This window comes from Clinocottus analis, unplaced genomic scaffold, assembly GCF_023055335.1.
Source record: "Clinocottus analis isolate CAN_PGR_092001 unplaced genomic scaffold, fCliAna1.0.p SCAF_10, whole genome shotgun sequence".
In the NCBI taxonomy this organism is placed as follows: Eukaryota; Metazoa; Chordata; class Actinopteri; order Perciformes; family Cottidae; genus Clinocottus; species Clinocottus analis.
This window is the reverse complement of record NW_027175821.1, coordinates 10470118-10483620: the sequence shown is the minus strand read 5'-3', so window position 1 is coordinate 10483620 and position 13503 is coordinate 10470118. Positions and strand designations below refer to the sequence as shown.

General features: G+C 40.3%; 1 protein-coding gene across 3 annotated transcripts in view; it reads left to right on the top strand.

Annotated features, from left to right (window-relative positions):
• jakmip1 (janus kinase and microtubule interacting protein 1) overlaps nt 1–13165 on the top strand; it is a 21033-nt gene extending 7868 nt beyond the window's left edge. For 2 of the 3 annotated variants that reach the window (XM_068587620.1, XM_068587611.1), the window contains 21 exons: nt 1–266; nt 804–965; nt 1909–2121; nt 2493–2606; nt 2841–2987; nt 3086–3256; nt 3788–3847; nt 5095–5223; nt 5708–5836; nt 6068–6151; nt 7759–7821; nt 8092–8190; nt 9061–9162; nt 9243–9296; nt 9754–9819; nt 10003–10071; nt 10304–10381; nt 11338–11547; nt 12622–12687; nt 12902–12978; nt 13077–13165. The exon at nt 1–266 is cut by the window's left edge and continues 67 nt beyond it. In XM_068587620.1, the coding sequence (XP_068443721.1) occupies nt 1–266; nt 804–965; nt 1909–2121; nt 2493–2606; nt 2841–2987; nt 3086–3256; nt 3788–3847; nt 5095–5223; nt 5708–5836; nt 6068–6151; nt 7759–7821; nt 8092–8190; nt 9061–9162; nt 9243–9296; nt 9754–9819; nt 10003–10071; nt 10304–10381; nt 11338–11547; nt 12622–12687; nt 12902–12952 (2333 nt within the window). In that variant the 3' untranslated portion in view covers nt 12953–12978; nt 13077–13165. The remainder of the gene's footprint in view (nt 267–803; nt 966–1908; nt 2122–2492; nt 2607–2840; nt 2988–3085; nt 3257–3787; nt 3848–5094; nt 5224–5707; nt 5837–6067; nt 6152–7758; nt 7822–8091; nt 8191–9060; nt 9163–9242; nt 9297–9753; nt 9820–10002; nt 10072–10303; nt 10382–11337; nt 11548–12621; nt 12688–12901; nt 12979–13076) is intronic. The other variant, XM_068587628.1, reaches the window with a different exon arrangement.
• Nucleotides 13166–13503: the final 338 nt, after the last annotated feature.

Genomic DNA, 13503 nt, shown 5'->3' with positions numbered 1-13503 from the left:
CTGTAGCACTTACTGACCTGCGCGCCAAACTCCATGAAGAAAAGCTCCGCGATACAGCAGCCGCCCGTGAGACCCTGGCAAGGCAGCATGAAGTCGAGCTGGCCCGGGCCATCAAGATTAAGGATGCTGAGGCGCAGAGGCTCCAGGGACTTGTGAACGCACTGAGAGACGGAGCTGCCGACAAGCTCAAAAATGCTCTGCTCGGAGAGGCTCGGGAGGAAGCCAAGAGAGCTTTTGATGGGGAGAGGATCAAGCTACAGCAGGAGGTATGATATAGCATGTATAGGTGACGGTAATGCAATATTATGTTTTCAATATAGATTGTGGAAAAATATGAACGCGACTGGGACATTATCAAATACACTCAAGCACGAAATGTAATTCTGCTGTCAAACAGCGTCTGTTGTGCTCTGCGTCTAATAAATTAGAGCTCTGTCAACTTTGGTAGTTTTATTGTGTCAAAGTTATAGAATAAGTTTTGCACTATGGATTTTTTTCTGAGGGCATTGGATACATAAGATTTTTCTGAAAAAACTTTGTCTGAAAATCCTTATTTGAGTGTATGTGTATTTGTTGATGCGAGACGGTGTAAACTTTCATGAATTTGCTTCTGAAAAACAGGAAACGGGGTGGGAAAGCCTGGTGCCAAGCTATTGTTTCAACGTAGTCTTTCCAGACAAACAGGAAATCTATAATTACAACTGTCTAATGGGATAGGACGTGTGTTTATAATACGAGTGACACTCTTTCTGTTGTTTTTGGTTTTGTGTGTGTTAATTTTTTTGTTGATGTGTTCTTTTTAGATTCTGGAGCAAAAGACAGCCAGGAAGCAAGCTGAAGAGGCGCATGCAAATGCTCTTCAGGCTGATAAAACCAAAGCAGCAGGTCTCCGCACAGCCTACCAACAGCACCAGGATGAGGTTCACCGTATTAAACGTGACTGCGAGAGAGACATCCGCAGATTGGTGAGGCCACATGCTGTTGGGACAACACACATTAAAGATACTACTTACTGTATGTCTTATCTTTAATGGATAGTTTTTCTCAATAATAAAAAAATATTTACAACCAATTAATCAACAGTCAATTACACTTATTAAAAACTAAGCTGCTGATCTGCCTCGGCAGGACCGTGTGGGTGGAGTTTTATTGCCAGTGGTTCGGCCAAATATGCAAACCAAGCAAACCCCCAAGTGTCATCCCATTTAAATTAACATGTAGTTCAAGTTGTAAGTTAGTTTGTTGTTACAAACTTTACACGGACAGACATCTCTGAAAAGAATAAACTCCTGCATACCTATATACTGTATACCTGCTGCAGTTACTCATTAAACCTATTACATACAGTAGGGTTATATCAGGTATTACTGTTTTTAAAGGAATGTTTGAGCAAGAAGACTTAATAATATTTGGAATCAATAGCACGCTAGTAAAACATGGTTCATTGAGTGGGAGCATGCAGTGCAGAACAAAAAACAAATACTGGGCAAGTAGAGAGAAAATATGTCAGAAGAAGTTATGTGAACACAGCAAGAGCAAAGCTTCATAAATTAATCACAGCTGGCACACTATATTTTAAAAGTTAAAACACTGTCGCTTCCTTAATCTGTTCTTGGACAATGAAGCATGTACCTTGTTAGACCAAAGGTGTAGCAAGTGTGGAACTGAAGGTTGAAAGGTGTACCATGCTAAACCTGAGCGTTTTCTTATAAATAAAACAGAAGAACAATGTACTTCATATAAACCAGGCACAATTTTTGCTGAATTTACGGCAATACATGCTCTATAATATATATTATAACTTATCCCGGTAATGTTTATGTAACTGTAACAGGGACTCGATGAAAAACTGTCTGTCTGTCTGACTCCCTCTTTCCACCACCATGTACCTATCCATCCTTCTTATAGATGGACGAGTTGAAGGGGAAGGACCGGGTGATGTGTGCCCTGGAGAGGGAGCTGGGGCTGCAGGCCGGCTACGCCCAGAAGCTTCAGCTTCAGAAGGAAGCTCTGGATGAGCAACTGGGTCATGTACGAGAGGCTGAGAGACACAACCACGGCAGCCCAAAGAGAGAGCTGGTGCCTGGGCTGGGGGACAACTCAGATCTGCTCAACAACCAGGTATACATGTGATTCTGTGCATATGCATGTCATTCTCAAATGTGCACATGCTGTACACTGGATTTGACTGGACACTTAATGTTTCCTTATTACAAGGAGAAACATCAATCATATGTCATATGGATATGAACAATATTGTAAATCTGTCCATTAAGTCAGACCTGCATATACAGCTCATACATTCATAAGAAGCATAAGGATATACTGTGTATACTACACATACAGGTCCACAGTGTCTCAGTGAAAAGGCAGCTCATTCTTCAACCCATCACCTCCTCTTTCCCATACACCTCAATTACCTGCCTGCCTGCATGTACTCCCTTTTTTAGTTTGTATCTTCCTCCTCCTCTCCTCTTCCCCTTGCTCCACAGGAGGTGGAGGAGCGGGACATGAGGAGGTTCCAGCTGAAGATTGCGGAGCTCCACTCGGTCATCAGGAAATTGGAGGACAGAAATGCACTGCTGGCCGACGAGAGAAATGAACTCGTAAGTAACACTGACACACACAGAAGCACATATATGCAGTGATTATTATTATTATTGTTATTATTATTATATTCCTGATGCAAATAAACACACAGAAGTAAATACATGCAGTGATTATAGGAATGGAAATACACACACATACACACACACACACACACTTATATTTTCTAAGCCTTCCTGATTGCAAGACTTATGCTTGCATTGTTTCCCTCCGTGTTTCCTTCCTCTGTCCAGCTGAAGCGGGTGAGAGAGGCCGAGAGCCAGATGAAGCCCATGTTTGAGAAGAACAAGCGGCTGTCCAAGAAAAATGACGACCTCCTTCAAACACTGCAACGCATGGAGGAGAAACTGAAGAACCTGAGCCGAAACAACGCAGAGATGGTGAGAGGCATCCAGTAAATGTTTTACTACCACTACATTGTTGCTTTCCTTCAAAACAATCATAACATGGCTTATCTCTCTCTGTCTCTCTCCTTTAGAAGGAAAAAGCCGCCGCCTCTCGGCCCCCCCCACAGCAACAATCCATTCAGTCCCAGCTGAAGCGGCCAAGCTCCCTGACAGACTTGAGCCATGCCCACGAGGAACAGGAAGTGGAGTTCCTAAAGCTGCAGATTTCGGAGCAAAGTGGCATCATTGATGAGCTCACGCAGGTCAGGATTTTACTCAACCCCCCTCCCCCATGATATTTTGTGAAGAAATCAATCAAAATTTTAAATTTTGTTTTACATATAACCTGAAATATTTTCTGGAAAATAATCAAAGATGGTCGTAGTTGCCCATCAATACTTTTGGATCCCTGTGGATTTAGGGAATAGGTTATTTATTTTCAGAAGAGGCAGTTGTTTGGTGGAATGTATTATTGTATTACTGCTAATCTCTAATAAGCAGATAATGTCTCTTTGATTCACATTCACCCATCTTTCACCTTCAACACTATTATCTGTATCTTCCCATCACAAGGGACTCAACCTAAATGCTTTATTCTTCATTATAATAATCATATTGTTTGCTGTTCACTTTTACCACAATTTGTCAGTACAGTTTGATTTAAATTGTCTTCTGATTTTGCAGACACTAGTACATAAATAATACATTCCTGTTGTTTTGATTGAGCTGTGTCTAATCTAAAGCTCAGATGTGAGGCTGGTCTTGACCTTGATCAATTGTGTGCTTTCCTTTAGGAACGTGACCGATTGGTGATGAGCAAAAAGAACAGGAGGAAACCTCCCAAATTGTCTAAAGTAAGTGTTCTATATAATGGCCAGTGGTGTGTAACTAAGCAACTACCTTATCTGTGGTGGACTGATCTATAAGGACCGTTTTTAATTTTTTAATCTCGTTACATGTATAGACAGATTTCATAAAAGCTGCAAGCTGTCAGGACAGGAAACTCCCTTGTGTGTGTGCGTGTGTGTGTGCATCTGAGCCTGTTTGTGTTTAATTGGGCTCAGGAGACAGTGATGACAGTGTCCCTCACAGCTGAGAGCATCACGCTGAGGATGCATGCCACTCCTGCATGAATCAACCACACCAGCATGTGGGAAACTATTAGTTTATTTATTTTTTGTTCCTTTTTTAATGTTATTATACGATCATGTTTAACTTAACTTGTGCATCACAGTTTTTGTATTTTTATCTGTGCTTCCTCCTGTGTTAATTAAGAGGAAAAAGGGATTATGGTAACTAATTGTTTGTGTGCATGTTTGAGCTCAAACTCCAAGGGACATTTTGGAGTCTGTGATGTTGCTTAGAGGAGGAGTCAGTTATTATATCCGACCTCTCCTTCTAGAACCAGTTTGTCACCTGTGCGAGGTGGATACAGGGTTGGGCACAGCGGCTTTTCTCTTGGACTTGCATCTGGAAATTTGTCTCTTTTTTATGAATTCAAAGCGTAATAAATGAGCTTGGAGCCAAAAAAGGAAACTCTGGCATTTTGGTTTTTCTGTAGGAGTATTTTGATTGTAACCAGAAGCTTTGTGGTCTGTTTTTTTATTTTGTGTGGGTGAGCAACGGAAAGTAATTGTGCTTTCTGGACATTACTGAAGGCCCGCGCAGCTCTGTATAAATCTGATAGACATATTTTGTGGATATTCTTCGCTGGTGTTTTTGGTTTCGTAGCAACATGACAGAGTACATCCTACTTATCCTCTACTTCTCGTCCTTCATTTGCCTCTGTGCCCTTGTCTGCCTGTACTTCTCTGGTTGCCAGGAGATGACTTATAAACATGATGGTAAGGACTCGGTGGGCTTTAAAACCATAATAGAAAGAAAGAAGTAAACAAGCACCGGTAACCTAATCTGATATGAACAGATTTACTTGTTTTGTTGTTGAATAAGTTGTTACTGTATAAAATTAAGCTTAAAACAATCACAAGACATCTGTAGACATGTGTGGTGAATTTAAAAGCTTTCTTAAATTCAAAGAAATAATTGTTACGGTTCAGGTTTTATTCAACAATGTGCATATTCTATTTTTTCCTCTCTTCAGAGGCATGTTGTGGAGACATATTTTGGATTTGATGAGGAGTCGGTAGACTCTGAGACCTCCTCCCTGACCTCCTACAACACTGACCTCACTGACCGCACGCCTGCAACTCCAGAAGAGGATTTGGAAGAGGTAAGATAATTATCTGTATACATTGAAATAATCAATGTAAACTATGCTGGAGTTCTAACAACAAATCTAGGAGCCAGCTGAAGACAAGGTTGTTTAAACACAGGTTAGTCAGTTTACTGTCCTGTGTGGATGGGACAGTTGTGTTACAGGGCCAGTGTGTAACACAAGTTGAATATAATATTCATAAGTTATGTTTTCATATAACTTATGAACTTATCATAACTATGTTTTCATTAATTTCACAATATCCCATTCTTGGAAAGGGAGAAGTGAAAGGAGACACACTGCCCCTTTAAACACTGAGCTGATGTCTACTGAGCAACCATGTTGTTGAGGTGGGAGAGTGTAAAGTGTAGTACAATGAGGATAATTGATAACTGATGGACTTACAAATTAGTTTAGGTAAAGATTTGTGTGTCTGTTTGACACTGTGCCTTTTTAAAATATCTTTAATATCTTTCATTTATATTTTTCTTGAATAAAGATAATTTCCCGTGAAGAGTCTGAGCTTCGTTTCCGTCAGTTGACCAGAGAGTACCAGGCTCTCCAGCGGGCCTACGCCCTTCTCCAAGAGCAGACAGGAGGCTCTCTGGATGCTGAGAGGGAGGCCAGGGTTTGTACCACCACATTTATCGCTCCATTTAGCCATGATCCAACATTTTTTGCCATTAATAAAAATAAAAATCTTTATTTTTCAAATAAACTTCAGGAAGTGAATATACTATAACTTCCAAGTCTAGTAAATCATTGAAATATATGTTTTTAAGAATGTACAGAGTCTGTTCTTCTGTTGTGTAGCAAATTTTCACGCATCTTACCTGATGGCTGATCGTTCTCTCCGCAGACACGTGAGCAGCTGCAGATTGACCTCAGCAGCTGCCAGGCCAAGATTGTCGACCTGGAGAAGGCCCTGGCTGAGAGGGGGCAGGTAACAAAGACGGGGAATGGTGACAGGAGCTCACTGGTCCTGCTCTCGCTGGCCCTTCTGCATGTTTGTCTGGCTGCTCTGCTCCTAGTCTGGCGTTATGCTGACCAGGTCTGCCGCAGAATCCTCTGATGTCACTTCCGCATGTTCTTCTGCACACTCTGTCCCTTCTTGTTGGGACTGTTTCTAATTATTGGGCCTTTCAGTGATCATGAGCTTTGAGAGGAGGCTTAATTAAGCCACTCTGGTCCCTGTCTATGAAGAGATTGATATACAAGTAGAGACACACCGATCGATTGGTTGCTGATTGTCACCGTCCGGCTTTCAGCAGACCTGCCATGTGTTGGTGTAGAAGTTCTTCAGTGTGACTGAAGAAGACATAAAGCTGTCAATTCATCACAACTGCACAACTGCAAGTCCAAAATAAGCTGTAGAACAACAGCCAACCAGCTGATGCTAACAGATGTTGCTTTGACTCGCATTATGATGCATCCAGCACTGTATAAATTAGTATTAGGCTAAGGTAAATTAAAATTTTATGATGTTTTCACCTTAAGCTTTTGGTGAGAAACTTGCATAAATACAGTTTTGCATTTGACGTTTAACGTCCTAACACTAGCTATAAGCAGCTTATAATTACTACTACTACTACTACTGCACAGCTTTTTTTCTCAATAGTTTTTAGATAAAAATACAATACTTTATATAGAATCAATTACATTATGTTTTTTAAAATGCAAATAGATACAGATGACAATTCAAATTAATAAAATGCTGCTGCCACAGCAAGAGTGCTTCCTCAGGCTTCCACATTCAGGCTAGACGGCCTTCTGCTTGGAGTCTGCATGTTCTCCCCGTGTCAGCGTGGGCTGTCTCCATGTTCTCTACCTTCCTCCCACCATCCAAAGACATGCCGCTTTGGTTAATTGAAGACTCTAGGTGTGGACGTGAGTGGGAACGGGTGCATGTCTCTTTATGTCAGCTGAGATCGGCTCCAGTCCTCCGCGACCATAAACATGATGAGCAGTTAAAGATAATAGATGGAAAAAGTCATCATAAAATATCTTGGTCTGTCTAAGACATTTGCATGTGTAGAAGAAAATAAACAATAAAATACAATATATTTTGTCAATCTAAGCAGATTTAACTAATTTAAACTTTTTAAAGCAACTTTAATAATTACTGACTAACATGAGAAACACTGGGATTGTTAGGACTCATATCACTACTATTAGATTCTTCAGTTGTTGTGAAGTGTTTCTTTTGTCACTGCTCGTTTTCTGCATGTTGCCTGTTCCACTGTGGCTTGATCCATCTGTAAATTTGATTTGCTGCTCTGCTATTTTTCTCCTTGGATTGCCTTCATTTCCTCCTGTTACTGTGAACTCTTGATGAATGCAGCTCCTTTTCTTGTTATCTAAAGAGGGGTCTTTATTTTTCTGGATCAATAAACTTTTGCCACTGCTCCTCTGTTCCTGTCTGTTTGTGTCTATGGTTCATTTGCTTGTGTCATTTAGAAGTATATTTGATGGTGTTGTGGATGCTTTCCTTCCTTTCGTCTTCCTGCCAGTGTCATTTCTTGCTGATGTTGTGTTTGGTTGTTATGGCAGGATTCAAAGTGGGTGGAGGAGAAGCAGTACATGCTCAGGACCAACCAGGAACTGCACGAGAAGGTAGATTGCATTAGTTCACGTGAATTATTATGGACAAGCATTATTGTAATATCAACTCTCAGCATTAAATAATGTTCTATTGATTGTACTAAAGTTAATCTCAAAAAGGTTTGAAATCCGTAATATGAGGAAAAAAGTAAAATACATTTTGAGAAGATTCAACGCTATTATGAGATACTTTGAACATTCCTTATTCAGTGTTCATAATGCTTTGTAAACATTACCAAACCATCATAACAAAGATGTGTGTGTGTGTGTGTGTTTGTGTAGATGTGTGTGTCGCAGCAGGCGGAGTCGAGGTTGCAGGCTGAGGTTCAGGATGCTCGGGATCAGAATGAGCTGCTTGAATTCAGGGTGCTTGAACTGGAAGTAAGAGATTGTACCAATGTCAAACTGTCAGCAGGAGGCGACAACAATCTCAGTTCGAGACACAAGACCTACATACAATGATTCACCAGACAGACGCACTGTTCACTCATACACACTCTGTACATCTGTGTTTTGCATTGTTTTTGCATGGCAGCTGTGTTCGAATCCCCTCCACTGAACTGGAATGTTTTTTTTATTGAGAGTATGTTGTGTTAAGATGAATGTAATTTTTATTGAATAAAAATGTATTTAATTTCAATATTCAGTCCCATCTATGTTCATTTTGTCTCTCATTTTTGCATGTGTGTCCCACATTTTGTTTACATTTTCCATACGATTGAAGCTAATGCCCATGGATAGTCAAGCAACGATGAATAGTGAAGAGTAATTAAGGGATTTTGATTGTTTTCCTGAAAAGTATTTTTTTCTTTAATATTAGAGTTAATTAACAAGTTAAGTTACTGACGTAGAGGTTGAAAGGCATGCAGCATCACTCATGTCAGTTTATTTACAATCTGTTTGTATCAGGTTGGTCTGAATGTAGACCGATCACATTCTCAGTTTTGAGTTTCAGCATGTGTTCTCAAACTTCCTCGTTGTTTGTGGTTTGGTTTTCCATTTCAATCTATGAGTTTACACCTCCCTCATTTTGGCAGATACCGACCATGTTTTCAGTGTCATGTAAGTAAATCCGTCATTCACTCCCTTTACACACTCGGTTACATTCAATATCTGTCATTCGCAGTGCGCCTCCATCAATGTTAAGATCAAATATGACTTCCCTGTTGGACTTTTTACATGTGTGTGTGTGTGTGTGTGTGTGTGTGTGTGTGTGTGTATTAGTATTCACATGGTATGTGTTTTCTCTAGGAGAGGGAACGTAGATCTCCTGCCCTCAATCTTCACATGTCTGCGTTCCCTGAGAACAGCAACAGTGCCCTGCAGATCTACTGTCACCAGGAGGGAGTCAAGGTGATACGAATACTTCAACAAACGCAGACTATTTTTCTTTTAAGACGACAGTCACCATGATGTCTGGTTTTGTCCTGCAGGATGTAATCATTCCTGAGCTGATGAAGAAACTGGATATCCTGGGGGATAACGGGGTGAGTTCAAAGACACTGTTGGATTGAAATAAGATAAATATCACTCCAGTGTTCTAATAGTACATTGTGTTTGCTAATCGCCTTAGAAGACTAATTGTGGAAAAAAAAAACTTGTACAATGATGTTAGCACAGCTGAAAATAGTTCTGCTGGTGAGAGAAGCTAAAAAACTGGCTTTCCTTTGAGCTAGTTGAGTATCTGGAGTATCACATTGTGGGTTTGATTATACTCTCGAAATGGCCACAAAAAGAGAACTTTCATGTGAAACTCGTCAGTCTATTCTTGTTCTTATAAATGAAGGCTATTCCATGAGAGAACTTGCAAAGAAACTGAAAATTTGTCCGGGTGACCCCAAACTTTTGAACGATAGTGTTTGTATTTACATATTGATTTATACACTTAAATCACTGGTATTCTTGAATTTCAGACTTGTATAACTTCTGTTGTGTTTTCTGTAGAATCTCAGAAATGAGGAACAGGTAGCAGTGATCCAAGCAGGGACAGTAATCTCACTGTGTGAAAAGGTGAGTGAAAGGCCTCTTCGACATGCTGACACCCAGTGGACAGACGTTGTCATAACATTTAATGTATTCCGAAAAGAGCCACTGCATTCAAGTCAATTAATTGCAAAGTGAAATATGGATTGTAATAACACAGCTATTAGCGTCGGAGAACGCATTAATCCCTCACCTTTCTTCCCTGTTCAGTGGTTGAAGCAGATAGATTGCACAGAGGCCGCCCTCACACAGAAGATGATCGACCTGGAAAATGAAAAGGTGAATAATCTATTCACCAGGAGAGCACACAGTCTTTGTTGGTTTTGACTGTCTGACTTTAAGATGCAAAAGTCTTTTCACTATTGTGTACACAGAACAAGCTATTTATGGGCTTGTTTTTTTTTAATGCTGTTCTGATGTCAAAAAGACCACCCAGATGTAATATGTTTAATGTTCTCCACCGTTCACTTGTGATATGTCCTGTATTTTATACGATCACATCTTGCTGCAGGAGCTTTTCAGCAAGCAGAAAGGATTCCTCGAGGAAGAGTTGGACTACAGGAAGCAGGCCTTGGATCAGTCCTACATGGTACGGAGTCTGGAGCAGTATCTGTCCCTTTGTACAAAAGTTGGTCAAAGCCTCTCAAATAGACAACATGCACTCATTTATATTGATTACAACATTAACTAAGGTTGTATACAAGGAATAAAGGATTCAGGATGCATAGGTGCAACATTGTCATTCCAGCATGACACATAAACATTTGGAACCCCATTTAACCTCATGAATGCAACGTACCTCCATAAAGGTAAAACTGTGTCGGGATACTGCATCTTTTACCACTGAAGTCTAAATTCTGTCAACAATGTTAGGCACTACATTTATATTTGACTTCTTTTTTATTGGTCAAATGTGTTTATCTTCTGAGAAGGCCAATCATTGATCTGCTTCCTCTAAATGAAATGCCTTCATGAATATCCTGTGTAACTTGATTCAAGTAACTGGTGAAGTTGAATAAATATTCAAGACAGAATTGGTGTAATACGATTTTAAAGTTACATTTTGTTAGCATGAAAATTAAAACATTCTCCTCCTCCTGACTTAAATAGGCTGCACCTAGAAAACAAAGGTTAACACTTAGTGCACTCTATATCATTCTAACCATTTGATATGGTCAGTTTTTATGTTGGTTTGTCTTTATGTTTCCACTTTGTAGTGTGTTGGTGAAAGCTTGTTTTTTACATGGTAACTTTGCTGCACCAGTCAGGCAACTGTGGAATTAATTCGTAAGGGACAGAAATAAAACACAATTTGTGTTGTTGATATAATGAAGTTACCATGTGAACGTCGAGCCTCGATAACCCTTAATATAAAGTGGAACAATGTTCCTCATATCTGCCATGGTCACAGTGGTGTGTGTATGTATGTGTGTGTGCGTTTGTGTGCTTGTGCATGCCTGTGTGTGTTTCTGCATGCGCATGTGCACGTCCATGTGCGTGTATGTTTGTGTACCTGTTTGTGTGTGTATGTGGCTGGCTGTGCAGAGGATCGAGGAGCTGGAGGCCACGCTGTATAGCGCTCTGCAGCAGGAGCAGCCGGCATGCCAGGCGGTGGCCGAGTCGCTGACAGACAGGCAGAGGGAGGAGCTGAGGCTAGCCGTGGAAAAGCTGCGGCGTCAGATTCACCGGCAGAGCCGGCAGTTTGACAGTCAGATCTTACAGGAGCGCATGGAGCTCCTACAGCAGGCCCAGCAGGTAAGGCTTAAAACAAATGAAGTCAGGTTACTGAGTCCTGCGCTCCCTCAATCTGACCCCTGGTACCTGTCTGAAACGTCTGACCCCACCACACCTCTGGTGCTATGAGAAAGATGCAGTATCCCTGTGTGTGCAACCTGTAGCCGTACCTGTAAGTTTATAAGTGGAAGTGGAAGAGTGACAGGATGAGGCAGAATGACTTTGTGTGTGTGAGTGTGTGTATATCATTGTGATCTGAATACTTCCCCCCCACTCCTTTTGTATCCCTCCACTCTGCAGCCCTCACATTAGTTTTACACCCATGGCTCGTGCAGTATATGTGATTCATCAAGTACATCCTCAACCTCTGCACCTTAAATTTGTTTTGAATCAGTTTGACTGTAACTAACATGGCTTCCCTAATCTCTAACCCTAAAACACTTAAAACACAATTATCATCAGCTACTCATGAAATATACTTACTGACTAAATACATTTCTGAAAACTACTGTTTCGGTTTATTGTTTCAAAAGTCCAGTGTTATTGTTTGAAACTGCTTGTTTTTATTACCATAATGAATGTTAAAACTGTTTGTTTGAAGCATTTAGCATCAGCTGCACCAAAGATACATTTGGAGCAGAGGATATTTCATTTAGGTTTTAGTTTTGTAATTCCAAGTCTGTCTTAGTGTTTGACAATTGTATCTTTCTATTTTTTTTTTATTATCCCTGATCACACTAAGTGTGAATATACTCTGGCTAAATAACATATTGAACACTAATATGTTATTCTGCACTCAGTGAATAAGCTGCTCTGGCTTTAAGTCTCAATGATTAAGTCACTTTCACTGTTAAATCTTCTCTTCGATTGCCATGGCAGCTCATTCTTACCCAATGCAGCTACCATGGAGACAGAAGGCATGATGGGAAGGAGGCAGAGTATTTGGAGCAAATGCAGGAATAGTTGGATCACAGTCTTATTAACCATTTAACAAGTGTTTCTTTTGTTAGATTGTTTGAGATCTGGCCAAATGGTCTTAGTTTGGTATTTATACAGATTTTGTGCACCCTAACCGCGTGTGTCTTTGCCTTGCAGAGAATTAGGGAGCTGGAGGGCAGGCTTGACTTGCAAAAGAGACAAGTAAAGGAAATTGAGGAGAAGGTACATGTTCACATTATTTGTTTCTCTCTTGAAAGCTTTCTCTTGTGGCTGGTAAAGTCTGTGTCAACTGTGACGTGATGACAAAGATTATCAAGAGAGAATTGGAAGAAGTTAATATCTTTTGTACTGGTGATGTGTTTTATTATATTAACTTCTTGACTGTCTTTTTCTTTCCCTTTTTCACCTATTAATTAAACCCCTTGTGTTCCTTTAGTTTTTGTTCCTCTTTTTGTTTTTCTCTTTAGCATTTATTCTTTGGCCTTAATGAAAGTGACCGTGGACCCACATCAGGTAGCACATTTATTCTCTGTATCATACCAACACAGTTATAGTGTTGCTAGTAACAATTATGATAAGGAAATACTTTCAAACTGTGTCCTTTCTCTTAGGTGTTGAGGTGCTTTGGAAGGAGACAAGGACGAAACAAATCTTAGTTGTTTTTTATGCATTTGTAGACAATTCACAAAAACCCCATGGCCTTTTTCATAAATGTGCACTTTTGACCCTTACCTGGAATGCAAACATCTTTGAAACTGTAATAAGTAACCAGATATACATGAGATTAAAGTGAGATTTATTTATGAATAACATTTACTATCGTGGTTCTTGGACCTGGAACATAAAAACTCCTCTGTGAGAAGCAAACACATAGATTTACTGAGAGAAAACTCTGAATCAGAGGATTTATTAAAGAGGCAAGCGCCTCAGCTGAAAGAAGGCCCAGCTGGACAATAGCAAAGGAAAAATGGAGCGAGGAGAAGAAGAGAGAAAGCATAGTGCTGAGTGAGGGGGTGAACAAGCTGAGTGGCAACTGGA